Genomic DNA, 22,483 nt, shown 5'->3' on the forward strand with positions numbered 1-22,483 from the left:
CTTTCTCTGTGCCTGCTCCCTTATGGCCGGAGGAGGCACGCTTTCCCTGCTGCAGTAGAACTCTGCTTCACCCCAGTGAGGGAATGCAAGCACACCATGCAGCTTGTGCTATGCTCTGCCTGGTGCTTATATTCGGCCCCTTTTCGGAGCAGAGACATCCTGGCCAGCACCTGTGCTCCTATGACAAACAGGGCTGGACTCCTGCATATTGTACCAGCTGAGTAGGTGGCACCACCTGGCAAATAAAGGGACAATTCTGATTCAGAGGACCTTAGAGCAGCAGTGCCACATAGGACTTTGGGTAAAATGGCAATTTTCTTATAGTGGATTTTGCCCCCACTTTGCGAATTATTATTATAATACTCACTTACATACGGTAGTGCTGACATATTCCACAGCACTGTACAGACCTTAGCATCACACTGTCCCCAATGGGGCTCACAATCTACAGTAAGTTCCCTATCAGTATATCTTTGGGAGGAAATCGGAAGTACCCGGAGGAACCCACACAAACACAGGGAGAACATACAAACTCCATGCAGATGTTGTCCTTGGTCGGATTCGCACCCAGGATCCCAGCGCTGCATGGCACAGGTGCTAACCACTGAGCCACCATGCTGCCCATGGACAGATATGTATGAAGTGAGCTCTGTGTCACCCAGAATCTGTTACTTGTGTCCAAGATTGAGATGACTTAGAAAGGATTAACATAATATAAAAAGACAAGAAGACAACACTTCACTGTCTCATATTATAGAAGAAGGGCAATGCCAAAGTCACTGCTCTATACAAACGCCTCATAACCATGTTCATATGGGTGGGGACGTTTCAGGAGACTAAGTTCCCACATTCTAAGGCTCCATTTACACGTCCGCAACCTGTTTTGCGGATACACGGAGCCACGGATCCGCAAAACACGGAAAGCGGCAATGTGCGTTCCGCATTTTGCGGACCGTACATTGCCGACACTAATAGAATATGCCTGTTCTTGTCCGCAATTGCGGACAAGAATAGGACATGTTCTATTTTTTTGCGGAAACGGAAGCACGGATGCGGAAGTGCGGATCCGCAAATGTGGATGCGGACAGCACATTCCGGCCCCATTGAAAATGAATGGGTCTGCACCCGTTCCGCAAAATTGCGGAACGGATGCGGATCCATTTTGCGGACGTGTGAATGGACCCTAACAATCCAAGGGGGACCCAGCAGTCAGATTCCCATGAATCAAAACGTTAATTGTCTCAACAGCATCCATTTAAAGAGAACCTGTTACCTCTCTTGACAATTTTAGTTTAGCAACTACTGCATTTTCCACGTAATAATAATTTTGTAGCATCTTATTTATGACTCTGTGTTGAGCCATTCTGTTATTATTCCTACTAAAAGTTATGAATGAATTATTATTAGTTTGCAACGAAGATCCAGATGAGTGTTACCAGTTGGGGGGGGGGGGGGGGGTGTCCCTGCACAGTCTGACACTGGCAGCACTGATTGAAAAATGTGAGACTGTGTAGCGACACTCCCCCAGCTGGTAACACCCAGCTGGACCTTCATTGCAAAGTGCTAGCAATTCATTCATAATTTCTAGCAGGAATAATAGAGGAATGGTACAACACAGAGTCATAAGAATAGAAGTCACAACATTTTTATTATAAGGGGAATGCAAATAGTTAATAAAACTCACATGTCAGAAGTAGTGTTGCAATTGCGGACAAGAATAGGACATGTTCTATTTTTTTGCGGAAACGGAAGCACGGATGCGGAAGTGCGGATCCGCAAATGTGGATGCGGACAGCACATTCCGGCCCCATTGAAAATGAATGGGTCTGCACCCGTTCCGCAAAATTGCGGAACGGATGCGGATCCATTTTGCGGACGTGTGAATGGACCCTAACAATCCAAGGGGGACCCAGCAGTCAGATTCCCATGAATCAAAACGTTAATTGTCTCAACAGCATCCATTTAAAGAGAACCTGTTACCTCTCTTGACAATTTTAGTTTAGCAACTACTGCATTTTCCACGTAATAATAATTTTGTAGCATCTTATTTATGACTCTGTGTTGAGCCATTCTGTTATTATTCCTACTAAAAGTTATGAATGAATTATTATTAGTTTGCAACGAAGATCCAGATGAGTGTTACCAGTTGGGGGGGGGGGGGGTGTCCCTGCACAGTCTGACACTGGCAGCACTGATTGAAAAATGTGAGACTGTGTAGCGACACTCCCCCAGCTGGTAACACCCAGCTGGACCTTCATTGCAAAGTGCTAGCAATTCATTCATAATTTCTAGCAGGAATAATAGAGGAATGGTACAACACAGAGTCATAAGAATAGAAGTCACAACATTTTTATTATAAGGGGAATGCAAATAGTTAATAAAACTCACATGTCAGAAGTAGTGTTGAGCAAACCCGAACTGTAAAGTTCGGGTCCGTACGGAACTTTGCGAGTTCGGGTACCCAGACCTGAACCCGAACTTTGCCGAAAAAGTTCGGGTTCGAGTTTGGGCATTTAATAAAGCTTGTTGAAAGGCTGCAGAGCAGCCAATCAACAAGCTTTTAAGCTGTAGGCACTTAGAAGCCATCATAGCCATGCCTACTAATGGCATGGCTGTGATTGGCCGGTGCATCATGTGACCCAGCTTCTATAAAAGCTGGATCACATGTAGCACCGCCCATCAGCTCTGAGTATTGCACGGACAGGAAGCAGGCAGCTGAAGTGAGGGAGTTAGGAATCTGGCTATTTGTTTTGTGGGTGACCTACAGTATAAAGATTTTTCTGTGGGTGCAATACACCGGCTTTACACCCCTGACACAGAAATATAATACTAAGTCTGGCAGTTAATTCTGTGGGTGACCTGTAGCTATCTTTGTACCCCTGACACAGAAATATAATAGTTAATCTGTCTGTTAGTTCGGTGGGTGACATATTCCCATTTTTTGTCTGAAGTACACCTGCACTGCATACGTGGCAGGGAAATAATACAGGTTATCCATCTGTTAGTTCGGTGGGTGACCTAAAAAAATGAGGAGAGCATCAAATAAGGGTCGTGGCCCTAGTCGTGGTGCTGCTGGTGCTGGTGGAGCTCCTGTTGCAGGGAGAGGACGTGGTTGATCTGTGCCAGCTACACGCCCAAATAAAAACACCTTCCTCAGGTGCACGTAGGCGACAAAAACTGCAGCATTATTTTGGAGGCCCAAATACCGGTGTACGAATGGTAAGGTCAGAACAAGTACAGGCGATAGTAGATTGGGTGGCTGACCGTGCCTCCAGTTCCTTCACATTGTTTCCCACCCGGTCCTCTGCTAAAAGCTCAGAGTTGGCACCTGCAGCCCATGGACATCTGTCTTTCACCTCACCCCCTTGCAAAGCAGTCTGAGCCCCAAGTCATGCAGCAGTCTCTTCTGCTTTTTGATGACTCTGCTAGCAGGGTTTCCCAGGTCCATCCACCTAGCTCTGCCCCAGAAGTGGAAGAGATTGAGTGTACCGATGCCCAAGCACTTATGTTTCAGGATGAGGACATGGGAGGACCACCGCAGCACGTCTCGGATGATTAAAAAATACAGGTGCCAACTGTTGTGGCTTTCTGCAGTGTGCAGATCGGCAAGAAGGGCAGGGGTGAAGACTGGGTGGAAGATGATGTGGAGGACATGGAATCAAGGTCATGAGAGTAATGTATGCAGATTGGAGGAAGAGGTGGTGGTCACACAGCGCCAGTCACACAGCAAAAGAGGGAGCAGTGTGCAAAAGCAGAGTGGCTGTACCCTAGCCAGTGCACCTGCTACTGCCCAACGCACCCAGGGACCGAGCCAGATCGGTCCGCAGCCTCTTTCAAGTCAATGGATCTGCAAATTGCGTATGTCATCCTGTTTTTTTGCGGATCCATTTCCGTGTAATTGAAGTCCCTGCTCCCTGAGCTTGGTGCAAAATATTCTGATATCACTATTGCCAAATGCGGACACACGGAACGGATGCGTAAACACAACGGAAACTAAATTACAGACACACGGTTGCGTTATTTGCGGACCGCAAAACGGAAAAGGATTAAACACGGTCGTGTGAATGTAGCCTTATGCGGACATACGGAAGCGGATATCAGACGGTGTGCTATCCATGGATTTCGCAGTCCAATAGGAATGAACAGGTCTGCATCTGATCCGCAAAAATGCGGAGCGTATGCGGAAAGAAACATACGGTCGTGTGAATGGGCCCTTAGAGGACTGGATTTTCACAAGAAAGGTATGGCTACACGCCTACGTGGCTGCATGCCTCCTTTGAATCTGATTTTGGAGGCGACAGGCTTCCTTTAGCTATAATATTTTCAGGTAATATCTGCCCTAATGTGATATATCTCAGGATACATCATCTGCCTTGAAAAAAAAAAAAAAAAAAAACAAATGCAGCAAATCACAATTCCAAAAATATAACTGGAATATTCCAAGTCTATTTTGAGCGGCAGCCAGATGAATTGCTGCTTTAAAATCATTTTTGCATTATTTTTCCTTGTTTAATTCTGTTGCAGTCAGAGCCCTGGGACCGGATACAGAGAAGCCTATGGGGAGATCTAATGGACCGATTCAATTTCCAAAGGATGACGCCACTTAAGCATTAGGACTACTGCAAAGGGAAGGAGAGAGAGAGAGAGAGAGCGAGGGGGAATAAAAGCGAACGAGAGAATGAGACAGATTGTAGAAAATGATGCCAAAGGAAAAATACTGTTACATTCAATAATCCTATAGATATAAAGACATACATCTTTTTTTTTTTTTTTTTTTTTAGGGACAGGTCGAATAAGATTCAATGGAAGTGACTGTGATTGGGGGGTTGGCCATTACTGTGCTATAAGACAGACGCAGAGAAGAAGACAGTTCCTGTAAGGAGACAGGATTATACAATGAGAGGGAGAAAAAGAGACTCCACACATCCAGTGAGCAGACTGACAAAGCCCTGCAGACTCCACCTCTCTCCACCCCCTTAACTCATTCACAAGATAGCTGAGAATATCCGCATTCACAAAACAGAGTGTCACAGATCAGCACCACCTCACACAATCAGCCTGGGCTGAGAAGAGATGTGCAGAAGGAGGGAGCCAAGAAGACGTCTCTAGATCCGTCTAGTGCACAACCCTGTATATTTATTGACATCCTGATGTTTACAGAAGACACCCTCAAAAAAACCAAAGCCATAGCTGCGGATTGCACTGAATGACTCAGTGATGCAGCTCCAATCCTGGAAGTATGCACGGCTAAGCTTCGCCTATAGCTGCCTATAGAATTTCTGTTGCTATCCGCCTACGATGTGCATGTTGATGCGTCCGCCGGTGCTACCTTTTGGGGACCAACCTTCATTTCTGTAGATCACGATCAAGAAGGAGTATCCATTCAGACTTTTTTTTATTTTTTTTTCCAATAACTAGGATGCATACAAAGGGCAAGACGGAAAATCAGTAACTACCTGGATCTGGGTGGAGACTATAGATACTCTGAGCACCATGGACCTAAAGACTCATACCTACATAGGTGAGTTGACGATAATAAGTATATCATTATCTCTTCATTCATCTTTTTTTCCCCCAATATTAGAAATTGAAAATATTAAATCTAAATTGTATTCTTTCATCTTTTTTCCCCCTACAAAATTAGAAATGGAAAATATGAATTCTAAAATCTGATTGATTGCATGAAATCTGTAATGTCTTTTTCATCTCGGGAAATAAAAAATAAGGATTGATTTGAGGGAATGCAGTGGACATTAATCCTTTCTGAAAAGGATCTTCTAGACATACATTTATTCACCCTGAGTATTGTGTAGCTCATAAATATATATATATATATATATATATTTCATAAAAGCTTTGCCTAGGTTTTGCATTCCTGCACATTTTAAGATGGTGTGTGGATTTAAGTAAAAAATATGAGCTGACAAGTAACAGTCCCACTCAACTCTTTATTTAAAAAAAATAGCTTATGTGTTATAAAAAGGTTAATGACTTTTTGCCTAAACGATAATGTGGTGAAAAATAAAACTTGGCCAGGTCATCAAAAAACTAAGATAAAAAAATAAAAAATAAATTAAAAAGTGGATTTTCAGTTGCAGTCAAGTAGTAGGTTTTTGAATTTTTTGTGCAATAATTATTTTAACAAATGATAATTTGTGATCATACATTTCAAACCTCCCCAGTGCATGAGAGATACATTTGTCATGTTACTACATGGGATGACATAGTCCATGTAACTGGGTTAACATACATCAGAAGGTTTAAACTGTAGTCCTATGTAAAGCCATGCCTTGTCATGAGTGAGAGGTTATGCCAAATTCAGCCCTGCGAAATATGTTTATAATGACTACAAAAAACATATATAATGGTTAATAATAACAAGTATATTGGTGTTAACTTACCAGTGGAACATGTATATTATCATAACTGAAGCTTGAAAAGTATCATCACCAAGGTTAGAGATAATAAAGGTATTCAGAACAAAATGGAATAAAATGATATAAAAGCAACGCATACAGTACACTGTTTTGACCAATGCATCATGTTAATATCATTCAGATGTCAAAAACCAAAAAGGGAGTTGTCAAGTAAAAATTGCAGAGTCTCAAGCACTTGAGGAGAATGTGCTTCCTTGTAAATTGACAGTTTTTTAGTAACCTTGACTAAATCACGTCCGCCATGTTTCTTCTGTCGGTGTAGAACAATTCTTGTGTTTCTTGCCATTTACAGCAGTCACAATACACAATGTCTTATACCTATTCTGTGCCTCTTCTACAAAGGTGTGGACCTTGTTCTCAACTGGTCAAGGATCATAATCCAAGCAGTAGCTAGGTGGTGCTGATGTGGATCTTGTCAAGGACATTGAATATTGTTGTAATATTTCATAAAATATTTTTCTAGAGTGATTGATATGCCATGTCTTTTTTAAGGCAGGTTTATTATGTTTATGCTACAAAATATAGGGTCACAATTTAGAGGTTGATCAGGATTCCTTGACTCCATTAACATTCCTTAGGCCCACGGTCATGCCTTGAGTCTATGAACATACCTTGGGCCCATGAATATGCCTTGTGACTAGGAATATGCCTTAGGCCTACGAACATGCCCTGGGCCTATGAACATACCTTGTGTTAATATGTCTTGGTGTTAAACATAGGCAAGATATCATTTGGAGGAAATAATAAAGTACAACGTTTTTTTGCCTGTCATGTTATTACAAGATGTATGTGTCTATTGAGTTATAGATTTATTATTAAAATCTTGTTAATTGACTAATATATTGTTCATACAACCATATTAATGCCAATTTAAAATATGTCAATAGAGCCTAGAACAAGATATTAACATCCATAGGGCATGTTCTTTAAAGAGTACATTTTAAAAAAAAATATTCCATGGCATCTTCCTTTTATTCTTTAGCTTCGGACAGGAGTTACATTTTAGGTAGAGATGAGCAAATTGATTCGATAGAATCAAAATGTGACCAGAAATTTTTAAAAAATTCGGATTCTATAGAATGAGAATTTCATGTGATTCGATTCGGAAGAATTTTTGCATTAAGAGACAGAGGGAAAGAGAAGACCAGCATGTCATTCACAGCTTTTGATCAAGATTCAAGAATTTTTGATTCGGGTCAAATCAGTTTGGGTCTGAATTGAATAGGACACCCGATTCCGTCGAATTGGACCCTAATTGAATTTCCAGAAAATCGTTCTTCCCTAATTATAGGCTTTCAGTTTTCTTTTACATACTCATTAGTTGATATTTTAAACCCAGTTATTTTAAGATGATAAATCCAAGCCTAACATTGCAGCTAGACAGTAGACATATAATGATTCACCTTCAGATACCTTCAAACTTTTAGTGTCACTATAATCGCACCCCCTGGTGTTTAATCTGTATAGTAATGTGCATTTCCACCTACTGAGGTGGTCACACATGCTCAGTTCCAACTGCCAAAAGCCCTATCTACTGTTAGAACCTGTGACAGTTGGAGAGAGAGCTGCAGCAGAAAGAACACACCTCCTGACATGTGATAGAGAGAGAGAGAGCTGTAGCAGAAAGGGCATGCCTCCTGAGAAAGAACCCCCCCCCCCCCCCCAGCTGTCAGCCTGAAGAGAACATAGCAGATCAATTGTAGCAATGAACGGGGAGATCTCTGGATCCATGTGAGGTATAGGGCTGGTTCTAGATTTACAGAGTTCTGTATGATGTTTTTTTTCATTTTTTGCATCAATCATAGCATAACTTTTTAAAGTCACAATACAAATGAACTGAACAACAATTCCAAATGCTCTATATTTTCCAGTTTTGTTGTAGTGCGACTGTCTTATGTGCAGTGCAAACATTGGCGTCATTGTGTGGGCATCCCATTATCAGTGTGTGATTCTGTGCATTCTATAGGCTCAAAAGTCCTAGCATTGAAGGCCATGTGCATAAGTAGCTAGTTCAAAATGTGAGGGTGCATGGGGACAATTACACTTAAATCACAATTAATCTATCCCTATGAACTGTAATTATAACACTCACATAAAAATAAAAAATAAATGAATGTCAAATGAAGAACCTGGCATTTCTACATTGACAAACTGGACACTGATCATATCTAAATATATACTATATATACGGTATATGTAGATATCATCAAACACATCATGAAAGTTGGTAACATTTAAAGGGGTTTTCCAGGAGTTTTATCCTCTGGATAGGTCATCAGTATCTGATCTGTGGGGGTCTCAGGTGTCAGACTCATACCGATCCTGTGAGATCCCCGAACCAGCGCTCCTGTGAGCACAGCAGCCTTCTCACAGCTTTCACTAGGCCAATAGCCACACGGTCATTGGTCACACAGCCTAGGAGCAGCTCAGCCCCATAGAAGTGAATGGGGCTGAGCTGCGATACAAAGCACAGCCGCTATACAATGTACGGCGCTGTGCTTGGTAAGCATGGAAAAGGCTGTGGCACTCAAAGGCCCCCCACAAATCAGATACTGATTGAAACCAAATTTCTTAGTGCTTCAAAGTACAAAATCAATTTTTACTGAAATGGTGGTAAAAAAATAAAAAATAAAATCATACTCATCATATCCATTTGAGCTCTTTGCAAAATTCAGAGAAGCAGCCGAATCAAATTTTTGGAAACTTTGCACCTCTATAAACATGTACTATCCAAATTAACCAAGATGTTGGGCATGTAACACAATCCTTGTTATGAATGTTATGATATTTTTCTGGTTTTTCAAAGGAAGATCAATCTGCTAAACATTTTTTTCAATTATTATTGCCTTTATATTTTCCCGCTTTTCAAATTTTACCAAGCCAAATGAAACCAAATTGTATCATGTTGATCACAACATCAAGAGGCACACTGTTCCTCCATTCCTCCTTTAGTGTCCAAACATATAGAAAACAATGACAGACCTTAGATAAGTATATAATCTGGAGATGACCTATAATAGTGGGTTTTTAGTAACCCATTCTGCACCATGAAGCAGCCTGATAAGTTCTTCTCCAATCATTAAAATAAACCAGTTGGTGAATTCTTCATTTGCAGTAGCTCCAGACGATCTTGCGATGGGCCCAGTCTCTGACAATGGTCTCCAAAGTTCTAAGACAAAACAACCCTTTGGATCTGATTTTAAATTAAATACTTGCCACCAGCATCTTTTTCTTGTGGGTTGATTGAGAACAAAAATGATGATAACATTAGAAGTGGGCATGCAAGGGTCCTGGATATGAAGGGTAGGCCCTAAGTATCAATTCCTTTGGGAAGCCCATATAAGCCCAGTTTAATGCTGATGAGACTTGGTTCAGACTTGGAGCACACTATAGTCACAGTGGAAGTCTCTTCATTTAATATATTTTGTTATATGTTAAAGATGTTCTCCACTAAAGCGAGCAAGCTAAGATGGAGAATCATATGACCTGACCGCCGCTATGCTACTTTCTCCATTCTTGCCATCGATAAAGCACCACTCAAGATTTCAGATGAGAAGATGAGTCATTTGAGACTGGTTACTGGGTATACACGGCCTCACATCTTCTATCTTTCAAAGCCAGAGTCTATATCAACCGTTCTATCTTAAATGACTCAGAGATACTTAGCTGTTAGTCTACTTGATGGCAAGGGGGCTTGGCAGTTCCTTCACTCTATGTATCTCTTACCGATATTCCAGTAAATATCAGATTGAAAATAAAAGTAACACATTTAATTGTAGATTGTGTCAATTAAAAGTATGGAAACTAAAGTTTTAAGCATATGTGGTATATATGAATATGAGATGAAGGCAGATAAAACAACATTGGCAGAAATAGAGGGACACTACTCTCAATTTAAATAGGTTCTTTACAGGCCATATAGAAAATTTATATTGTGCAACATAAAAGCATAGGCCTTAAAGCCAATCTGCCCTATAGTTATAGACTATGATGTAGCTACCATGGACACCGAATTGGCAGATTCAAATCTGTTTTGCTCAAAAGACCTCCCTAATGGATTGTATGAAACTGCCCAAAGTCCTTTTTCCATATCAACACATAAAAGAAAGAGAAGCAACCCTAGGGTGACAAGATGAGATAGAGGATCAACAATCCCCAGACTGTCTTGTTATGAGCATGGCATGGTAATAGAAACCAGAGGATCTTGACGTTGGGCCAAGTCTCTTACAATGGTCTACAACGTTCTAAGATAAGACAACCCTTTGGTGGTGACCTTGAAATGACATACACACTTGCACCTGTATGAATATGCACGAAACCCTCTATCCATAACAGATAATAGAAAAAGAAGCAACAATACTTGACCAGACGAGTAGGAGGATTAACAATCCACAGACTGTCCTGTTATGAGCATGGCAGGGTGATAGGAACCAGCAGTTACCAGGGCTGGACTGGCCACCAGAGTATCAGAGGATCTCGACATTGGGCCAAGTCTCTGACAATGGTCTACAAAGTTCTAAGATCGTCCCCGCGAGCAATAGGATGAGGTGAGTATGGAGTTTTTTGCCGCCATTTCAGGAAAGCTAAATTAATTACCACAAAGCAAGAGGAAATTCAGCTTATTGGCATATCAAATTTTTCCTGAAATTCGGATTGAAGTCAATTAATTTGTCTTTGATTCACACAACAATACTGATGACCTATCCTCTTGGTCATCAGTATCTGATGTGAGCGCAACAGCCTTTTCCATGCTCACCAAGCACAGCACCTTACATTGTACAGCGGCTGTGTTTGGTATTGCAGCTCAGTCCCATTGACATCTATGGGGCTGAGCTGCTCCTAGGCCACATGACTGATGAATTTGACGTCATTGGTCTAGGGAAAGGGTGTCAGACCCCCACCAATCAGATACTGATGACTTATTGAGAGGATAGGTCATTAGTATAAAACTCCTGGAAAACCCCTTTAAACCTTGCCAACTTCATGATGTGTTTGATGATATCTACCTATACAGTATGTACAGTATGTAGATATGATCAGTGTCCAGATTGTCAATGTAAATTCATTTATTTTTTATTCATTTTAGCAGGGTGTTTGTTTAATTAATTTCAACTGTATTAGTAGTCTTATTATTTTGATTATACTTTTTGATACACAAAATTCTGAGGATAGCTTAGCTGTTGAAGACCATCAAAATAATATTGAGCAGGAAAGGGGCTATGTCATGAAGATAAGCTCTCTTCATAAGCCCTATTAGGCCACATGGATAAAATAAAGATGGTTTCCCTGCTTGCCCCTCCAACCCCATGAGCCAGAGAGGACAGCTGCTAGCAAAAAGTTACTCTCCCTCTGGCAGAACTGGTCCATGCATGGCGGCCATTAATCTTTGAGCTGGCTTCAATCTATTAAGGTGTTTCTATGATTTAGACATAACATATAATATATATGTTTATATTTAGCTTTTTTTTAAGCAAAATAATATTTTTTATTGATCGACAACATTATTTTCCTTAAAACAAGTCTGAAATATTAGGGTACAGCTGTATATAGGTGATACACTAATTGCTGATGCATATGCAGAATATAAGGTTTATTTTTAAATGTGGAGAAGCATATTCCGGCCATTAAATATTCTATGATGAAAGACAAGAATATTTGACTTATGCATTAGACGGTGTGGTGTAAATGGCATACAGTACAACACATCACTTACTCCACTTGTGTCTCCTGGAAGTCTCTCTGGGGAGTAATGCCTGGAAAAGCAATTAGAGCCACAGTAATAAGGAATAAAGTGGTTTTCTCCAAGCAGACTGCAGTATAGATAAGGTCATGTATTTCCCGTGTGGTCAGAGTTAAGTTAAAACTTTTACTGAGTGATTTTTAAAACACATTATAATCAGGGCTTGTATTAAGGAAATATTATTAACATATACCAGTCACCTTGAATATCCTGTAAAGATAACCTTCTGTTCTTTGACATCAAATATATCTGAATATGATCATTTTAAAACATGATTTGGGTATTTTAATAGGCATTTGACAACCTCTGTACATCTATGGTATATAGAAATTATACAGGAGACCGCTGGTCTAGTGCCCCCTTTATTAGTTAGTGTGTATAGCCACTGCAAAGAGTGGCTCCCACCGTTGAGGGCCAATTATCACCTGGTTACCTGCCTTGACTGAGTTCTCCTCACCAGCAGGTCCTCCTTCAAATCCTATATCAAAAAGGGGAAAAGTAGAGAACAGTGAAACTCCCAAAATTTCTATTAAATCGGCCATCAGACTTGATTCGGTCTGAATACATTTGGTTCAAAAATGCCCAATTGCTCTAAAAAGTATGCAACTCTGAGGTCTCCTAGGACCGTATCTGACACCTTTCTGTCTCTTCAAGATAGTAATGTGAAGGTGATGGCAAAATATATGACTGTGGGTAAATGTTCAGTTAGAAACAGCCTACTTAAAAAGACACTACACTATCGATCCAAAAATTATCCCTTTTGGTGGCAGATGCCTTCTTCTCTGCCTTCTGAACTGTAAAATGTTGGCCGCCATTTTGAGGGATTAGTGTGGGACAAGTCCAAGAAGTTTCAGATTCGCTGAAATCTGAATGTTTTGAGAAATTAGTAGGAAATTTCATTTATACCAAATTGATTTGCTCGACTTTAGTAGAAAGATTAAATATCATCCAGGTAAATTTAGAGTATTGAGGCTGGTTCATTCAAATATGATAAAATGTGCTGTAAATATACTAAGCCAAAGGTGGTCATACAAGGTCCATATTTAGTTCAAGATGATGATCATTGGGGAATACAATATACTTCTGATCACTACCAGTTGATATTACACAGGTCATCAAAAAATATTAAACATGACTTTATCATCATAGTTCCTCAACAAATCCTACCCTACAGAAGCACCAGGGGTTGAGAACAGAAAAATATCTCACCAAACATTGACATCTCTAGATGAATGATAAGTAGAGATAAGCCGTTTCGGCCGGTTCGCCACATTTTTGGAAATTTTTTTGTTCGATCCGAATTTATTCGCAACGATTTGCAGTAAAAAAACTGCTATTTCCTGGCTGCAGAGAGCCTTTATAATGGTGTAGAACACTATGCCTTGCAGTAACATGCATAGAGAGTCTGCTGTGGCAGTGAAATAATACTGTGAGTCAGTATGACATGTAGATGACAGGCGTCGCTCTTAGAATCACTGCACACTTCACTAATTTGCACAGTCACGGGGCCAAAACTGACCAAATAACTCAAGTATGAACTCAGCCTTACAGGTGGATGTTAGCGCCAAGAAGAATAGCACTCTTTTTACACTGTCGTCAGCTGATTCCACATAGATGTCTACAAAACCTGTTCTATATTAAAGGCTTATACAAGTAGAGCTCCCCAACAGAGTGGAGAGGGTGTCAGCAGTAAGTTTGTGTTGATGTAACAGATTTTTTTGCCCTTCCTATGATCCGCCAGAACAATAACCCTCAAAAAACGGATCCTGTCTGTTGAGCATTGCCTTCACTTGGTCAGCATTTGGTCAGTAATTCATTAGTATTGGTAATGCCCAAAAAAACAGGAGTGGATCCAAAACAGAGATGACCGAGTTGCTGGTCAAGACACGATCGCTAGATGACACCAGGAGCTCAGGCCCAGGGGCGGATTAAGTGCATGATAGGCCCGGGGCTGTCTACCCAACTTGGGCCCCCCCCCCCCATTTTAGTTTAGTTTTTTTTTTGTATGAAGAGGCTGCGGTGCTTTATGAGCGCCACAGTCTCTTCTTAGGCCATATGACATCTTCAGACAAAGAAAAAAATACCCCAAATTGGGTCCTAAACTGAAAAATGTGGTCGTCAAATTTAAAATACATATAATTGTAATAAAAAAGACATGGAGGAGAATACAGCACCACATACCTGTTACACCCAGTGACATCTCCTGTCATGTAGACCTTCTATTTCCTCTTCTCCTCCATTTGACCCAGACCACCATGGCAAATTCTTTCAGCCGCATCTCGTCTCTACAGTTTGTAACACAGACACGTTAGATTTCTCAATTTTTCCATCAACCTCCTCATCCTGGTGTCCCCACAGTGTCATCCTGCCACCCCCAATACTGTGCCCGTTGTGCTCCCCAATGCCCCAGGAACTATACTGCTGAAAAAATAGTGACCCTGAAAGATATAATTGGGGTAATTTATCAAACTGGTGTAAAGTAGAACTGGATTTCCAAAAGAGCTGTCAAATATGAAAGGTGGAATCTGATTGGCTGCTATGGGCAACTAAGCCAGTTCTGCATTACACCAGTTTGATAAATTACCCCAAATGTCCCTATAGTGTCCACAGCAGCTATAATGTCCCCTAGAGACCCCCAGTAATAATACCACCCTCTATTGTGCTCCAGGCAATAATCCCTGTATAGTGTCCCCAGAAATAATAGAATTGCCCCTATAGTGCCTCCCCAATAGCAACATCCCCATATAGTAATTTCCACCACACTGCCCCCACATAGTAATCCCCCATAGTAATTTGCCCCCACACTGCCCCATATAGTAATTTGTCCCCACATAGCAATTTCCCCACACTGCCCCCACATAGCAATTTGCCCCCACACTGCCCCATCTAGTAATTTGCCCCCACACTGCCCCATCTAGTAATTTGCCCCCACATAGTAGTCCCTCTCATAATAATTTGCCCCCACATAGTATTCCCTCTCATAATAATTTGCCCCCACACAATAGTTTTCCACACACTGCCCCCACATAGTAATTTGCCCCCACATAGTAATTTGCCTCCACGTAGCAATTACCTCACACTGTCCCCACATAGAAATTACCCCACACTGCCCCCACACAATAGTTTCCCCCACATAGTAATTTGCCCCCACATAGTCCCCACATAGCAATTACCCCCACACAATAGTTTCCCCCACACTGCCCCATCTAGTAATTTGCCCCCACATAGTAGTCCCTCTCATAATAATTTTCCCCCACATAGTAATTTGCCCCCACATAGTATTCCCTCATAATAATTTGCCCCCACACTGCCCCATCTAGTAATTTGCCCCCACATAGTATTCCCTCATAATAATTTGCCCCCACACTGCCCCATCTAGTAATTTGCCCCCACATAGTATTCCCTCATAATAATTTGCCCCCACACTGCCCCATCTAGTAATTTGCCCCCACATAGTATTCCCTCCCATAATAATTTGGCCCCATACAGCCCCCACATTCCCCCCCATGTTCGATCGATTTATCTTCCCTAATAGGTCCTCCTGTGTCCCCCCCCCCCAAGTAGGCAAATGAAATAAAAAAGTAAAAAATGAACAAAAAATGAAAAAATAAATACTCACCTATGTCCAGGGCCAGGCGATTGCTCGCAGAGGAAGGCGGGCGGGATGAGTCAGGCGCGTCACAGTGCTGCGTCCCGGCACAGGCGCGCGATGACGTCATCACGCACGCCTGCGCCGGGATTTCACTACTGCATAGGCCTCAGGCCTACAAGGCCTGAGGCCTATGCGGTGAATGCCGGTGATCGGCGACGGGACAGGGAGCTATGCGCTCCCGTGCCCCGCCGCAGTATGTGGGCGTTCGGGTCAGCGTTGGGCCCCCCAGCGGTGCTGGGCCCGGGGCTGCCGACCCGAACGTCCCTATTGTAATCCGCCACTGCTCAGGCCTCTCGCTGCGACTCCTGCTGCCATGCCCCCTTACTTTGCTGTGACCTGTGCCTGCATCAGAAACATTTAGGCCTCTGCCACTCCCATGTGCATGGCCTGGCACTTCTCTGTCTGACATACAGTTAGGCCCCTTTCACACGGGCGAGTTTTCCGTGCGGGTGCGATGCGTGCGGTGAACGCACTGCACCCGCACTGAATCCTGACCCATTCAGTTCTATGGGGCTGTGGACACGAGCGGTGATTTTCACGCATCACTTGTGCGTTGCGTGAAAATCGCAGCATGCTCCTCTTTGTGCGTTTTTCACGTAATGCAGGCCCTATAGAAATGAATGGGGTTGCGTGAAAATCGCATGCATCCGCAAGCAAGTGCGGATGCGGTGCGATTTTCACGCATGGGTTCTAGGTGACAGTCTATTCACTGTATTATTTTCCCTTATAACATGGTTATAAGGGAAAATAATAGCATTCTGAACACAGAATGCTTAGTATAATAGTGCTGGAAGGGTTAAAAATAATAAAAAAGTTAACTCACCTTCTCCTCTTGTTCGCGTAGATCCCGGTCTGTTCTTTAGCTGTGGGCTAAAGGACCTGTGGTGATGTCAGATCACATGCTCCATCACCATGGTGATGGACCATGTGATTGGAGCATGTGATCTGACATCACCTCAGGTCATTCAGCCCACAGCTAAAGAACAGACCGGGATCTACGCGAACAAGAGGAGAAGGTGAGTTAACTTTTTTATTATTTTTAACCCTTCCAGCACTATTATACTAAGCATTCTGTATTCAGAATGCTATTATTTTCCCTTATAACCATGTTATAAGGGAAAATAATACAATCTTCAGAACATCAATCCCAAGCCCGAACTTCTGTGAAGAAGTTCGGGTCTGGGTACCAAACATGCGCGAGTGCAAAACGCATGACAATGTTTGGCACTCGCGCGGAAAAATCGCGCATTTTCCCGCAACGCACCCGCCTCTTATCCGGGCAAAAAACATGACGCCCGTGTGAAAGAGGCCTTAGATCAGATAAATAAATAAAAAGGAAATACCCCAAAAAAGTCTGTAATTTTCTCACTTCATCACACAACAGGTATTAAGCTCTTTTTTCCCATTAATACATGCCAAAAAGGGCTGTAATTTTCTCACTTCACCACACAACGGCAAATCCTTTTTTTGTGCCACCAAAAAGTGCTTTAGAGCTGAACGGGCAAATATATATTTCTTTTTTCCACTTATACATTCCACAAAAGGCTTTAGAACATATAACTGCACTGCTGAACGGCAAATATATTTTATTTTGCCACTATTACACACCAAAAATGGCTTTAGAAAATATAAATGCACCACTCAACAGAAAATATATTTTTATTTTGCCATTATTACACGCCAAAAAGGGCTTTAGAACATATAACTGCACCGCTGAACGGCAAATAGGCCCTTATTTTTTTCCACTCATACACGTCACAGAAGGCTTTAGAACATATAACTGCATCGCTGAACGGCAAATATATTTTACTTTTTTCCACTTATACACTCCACAAAAGGGCTTTAGAACATATAACTGCACTTCTGAACGGCAAATATGTTTTTCTTTTGCCGCTAATACACAACAAAAAGGGATGTAATTTTTACACTTCACCACACAAAGGCTAAAAAGTCCTTTTTTCCCCACTAATATAAGCCCAAAAATGCTTCAGAACATATAACTGCACCGCACCAGGACAAATAAGACGTAGAAATATTTCATTGTAAACCCTGTTAATGGCTGTATCAAACAGCACTTTCACCCCAATAACAAGAATGGTTTGCTGGAATTAAAGAGCTGTATAATGGCAATTTGTCAGTCAGCGCAGCAAGGTGTAATAGGATTGTTTGTATTACCCAGGCTGTAACCTCCCCTACTGAACCCTGTTCTACATGTGGAATTCCTCCCTATCCTTTCCCTACACCTTGAATAATCTTTCCCGGCACTTGTAAATCATTTTTTTAACACAATTAAGTTTTTTATAACACTTTTCTAGCGCCTGGTGACGTCTCTCCCTGCACTAAGTACACTGGAAAATGGCAAAATCCAAGATGCCTGAGGCTATTTATAGAGCTGTGACATCACAGGGCTGTCTGCTGATTGGCTGCATGCATGGCATTATGGGTTTTCCCACCTTCCCAGAGTTCCTTGCTCGATGTCCTCACACGTGCAGCAGCCATTTTAGGAAAAAATGCTATTCGTTACCACGAAGCGTGAGGAAATTTGAATTCGGTGCAAATCAAATTTTTCCTGAAATTCGTATCGAATTCCACTTTGTCAACTTCGATTCGCTCATCTCTAATGATAAGCTTAACACATGGAATCTGTGGTAGGGTTTTAGGGAAATGTCCAAGATCTCTGTATGCTGGTAGTGAATTGGAAAACGAATTGTTTACATTCTGTGGATGATCATGTTAAACTGACACAGGGGCATAGCTCCTTACGGTGCATCAGATCTCCCTCAATTTCCAAGGAATTGAAACACAAATTATATTACATATATGATGTTATGTTTAAAGTTGTACAATACTTCTCTATGCAATGAACTTACTTTTAATAACTTAAAGGGTTGTGCAGCTAGAAATATTGATGAACTATACTCAGGATTGGTCATCATTATCGGATTGGTGGTGGAGGTCCGAATCCTGGCACCCCTACAGATCAGCTATTTTAAGAGGTGGCAGCGCTTGTGCGAGCACTACTTCCTCTTCAAGATTACACTGCACATCATCTCCCTTGCAGTTGTGGTGCAGTGTAATTACAAGTACTCATCCCATTCAAGTGAATGGAACAAGCATGTGTAATTACACTGTACCACTGAGACTTCCGAGACGACATGCAGTGTAATCTTGTAGGGGAAGTGGAACTTGCATGAGTGCTGTCTTTTCTGAAAACAGCTGATTGGCGAGAGTGCTGGGAGTCGGACCCTCACCAATCAGATATTGATGACCTGTCCTGGGCATAGGTCATCAATATGTACTGGCTACACAACTCTTTTAAAGCTGGAAATATCCTAAATATTATTCACAGCAGATGCCATAAATATCTGAAAGGTGGGTCTTTCAGGATGTGTAACTAGTGGGAGAAAATATGTGGCTTGTTCTTTCTTCCACTATGCTTATCTATATCCATGCTGAGAATCAATGAAGTGGGGAAATGGTGTCCAGGCAAGTCTATGGGTATTAGTGAAACAGGAGAATGCTTGGTGGAGTAAGAGACACAGAACCTAGTTTTCCTAATTTGGTGGGGTCTAGCAAATATTAGACATTTATGGCATATGTTATGGATGAGAAAACAACTTTAACGTAACAATAAGCCATACATTTTACTATAAAAATGATTTATAAAATAAGTGAATGTTGAGCTTGTAACAGTTTATTCCTTTTCTTTTCTTCAGGATCTTCAGATGTACCTTGATGGACAATACTGCATAAAACCATTAACACCCAAAGAGGGACTTTTGTTGCATAGCTGAGAGAAAGATTTCTAAAGATCATGGAGAGTTCTACTGGGGACATCCAACAGGTTCTTTCAATAGACCAAATCCGTTCCATCAGGGCCAACAATGATTATGTGGAACGACCCACAGTCTCGTTTATGCAAACCTGGTCAAATCCTTCACTTTCCCAACATGCTGCAAAGCAAGAGTGGCCTAATGATTACCTGGTATCCTACAACCACCAGGATCTTCATCGCAGCCAAAGTCATCAACACCAGTCACAACATGTTACCCATGATTTAAGCCATTCTAGTACAATAAGCTCAGTGTCTCGAAGCACCACCGCTTCCGATCAAAGACTACTAACTGGGATAACCCCATCTCATTCAAGGCATTCTCTTATGAGAACACAGCCCAAGGATGGAGACCTGAAGCAAGATCAGTTTATCAAAGGATTAATGGAAGAGTCTGATAGATATATGAGCCATCGCTTTAGCTGTGAAGAGTGTGGGCGCTGCAAATGTGATGAGTGTACGCAAGTTCGCAAACTTCCTTCTTGCTGGATTTGTGACCAACGCTGCTTGTGCTCTGCCGAAAATGTAATAGATTATGGAACTTGCCTTTGTTGCATCAAAGGCCTCTTCTACCACTGTTCTTCTGATGACGAGGACAACTGTGCTGATAATCCTTGTTCTTGCAACCAAGGTTCCTGTTGCGCTCGTTGGGCAGTTATGAGTTTCCTCTCTTTCTTCATGCCCTGTCTATGCTGCTATCCTCCTATGAAAGGCTGCCTGACACTCTGCCAGAAGGGCTATGATAAAGTCAAAAGACCAGGCTGTCGCTGTGAAAATCACACCAACACAGTCTGCAGAAAAATATCCTCATCTAGTGGCACACCATTTCCAAGGCCTTTCGATAAACCAGTATGACCTAAGAGGGTCGTTATGGAATTTATGCTACTTCATTATTTCCCTGAATCTTCTCTGCTATCCTCTCCAATTGGTGCCACAGTCAGTGAAAGCCTTACCAAGACCCCACTTGAAAACCAGGAATGTAAGAAAGTTTTAACTGAATGTAATTAGAATGAATGATCCTAAAAGAGAAAATGGCAGAATAAATACTGTATAACTCAACAATTTAACTGCTATGAACATTTTTGGAGATACCTCTTCCACTTCATCTTTGGTAAATAATAGTATATCAGATGGTTGCCATGGGGGAATATATTTGAAGAAGGATTGAAGATTTGTTAGATAAAAAAATTCAAAGTTTTACTAAAAACCAAACTGAAGTATCTACAACCTAGTGAACTAATTGTGGATTATGGTAATACCTCCTATACCCTTGTTGGCAGTGCTGAAGAAAGGAGCTAGAAATTCAAGATTGACTTGGAAAGCCTGTGATCAAAATGAAAATGCGTGCACTTTAATATAGCAGACAAAAATTGTATGAAGAACTGTACTTTGTAGAACAATATAGACATTAGGGATAAATGGTCAACGTGAATCAAACAGGGAAATGAATCTTCAGAAGATGCTTGGGTGAAGTAGAATTAATGCCTGGTTATAAACCCACACCTAGAACACATACCATCCAAATGGGGAGCTATATGTATATTTTATTTTCAATTCTAGAAGAAAGCTTTTAGCAAACTTGTCAACTAGGCAAAAATGCATTTTGTCATATATCATAATATGATGTAAACCAAAGAGATATATTTTGCATGGATACGTTATGTTTCTTTACAACACCCTATATTGATATACCTATTAATTTTTTGCCATTTCTTCTCAGGTGGCACTTAAAGCTAAGATTGAAATCTCCAATGAATAGAAACCTTACTGGCAGTGTTTTAAAGGCCTTCTTCAGCAGTGAATTCATTGGCATAGCCAAATTTTGAAGGGAATTGATACTATATTGCATTAGTTTCCATTGAGTTGAGCATTGTAAAGAAAGGTCTCTTTCAAAAAGGTACCAACAGCATACAACTTACTAGACTACCAACTATTCACGCTGAAGCCTCATTCACTGTATATTGCACTTTGCAAAAATTCAGCAAAAAAGTATATATATATATATACATATAAAGGTGCTTATATCTACTGATTGTCCATGCATTATGAAGTGTTACATGCAAATTTCTCAAACTGACCAAGATCATTTGGAGAGTCTTCAGACCCTTTCACTTTTTTCATAGTTTGTTATGTTGTGGCCTTGTGCTAAAATAAAAATAATTTAAGTTTTGCCCCATCATTCTGCACTCAATACCTCAATACCTGAAAGTGAAAACCGAATGTTTGAAATTTTTGCTATTTTATTGAAAAGGAAAAACTAAAATATTGCATTTACATAAGTTTTCAGACTCTTTGCTCAGGACTTAGTCAAAGCCCTTTTGGAAGGGATTACAGCGTCCAGTCTTCTTGGGTATGGTGCCAAAAACGTTTGCACACCTATATTTGGGGATTTTCAGACATTTATCTCTGCAATCCTCCCGTACTTTGTCACATTGGATTGGGACAGTTAGTGGACATTAATTTTCAGGTCTCTCCAGAGTCGTTCGATTGGGTACAAGTCAGGGCTCTGGCTGGGCCATTTAAGGGCTATGTACACCTTGAGAGCATTTTTTATTATTATTGCATTGTACTTATTTTAAGATAAAAATATATTTTTTTAAATTGGTCTTTATTAAAAATATGGAGTCCTTTTATCTGTACAGAGCTGACATGAGCTAGTAGCAACCTTTGGATTTTCTGTCTTTTCCATCAGACCAAGAGCTGATAGACTCCTTATCTCTGCTCTCTGATCTCCTAAACACTCATTATAGCTCAATTCTTGTGTTTATGACCTCCCAGTAGTTTAGAGATAAGGTTTATTAAATGACCGGCACAAAGTGAAA

At 41.1% G+C, this 22,483-nt stretch overlaps 1 protein-coding gene across 1 annotated transcript; it reads left to right on the forward strand.

Moving 5' to 3' along the window:
* The first annotated feature begins 5,009 nt into the window (after positions 1–5,009).
* On the forward strand, positions 5,010–22,232 carry SPRY3 (sprouty RTK signaling antagonist 3). The gene is made up of 2 exons (XM_044306090.1): positions 5,010–5,521; positions 19,546–22,232. Exon 2 carries the CDS (start codon positions 19,644–19,646, stop codon positions 20,514–20,516), a length of 873 nt encoding a protein of 290 aa, XP_044162025.1. The 5' UTR covers positions 5,010–5,521; positions 19,546–19,643; the 3' UTR covers positions 20,517–22,232.
* The last annotated feature ends 251 nt before the right edge of the window (positions 22,233–22,483 follow it).

The sequence above is a fragment of the Bufo gargarizans genome, chromosome 9 (genome assembly GCF_014858855.1).
Source record: "Bufo gargarizans isolate SCDJY-AF-19 chromosome 9, ASM1485885v1, whole genome shotgun sequence".
Taxonomy (NCBI): Eukaryota; Metazoa; Chordata; class Amphibia; order Anura; family Bufonidae; genus Bufo; species Bufo gargarizans.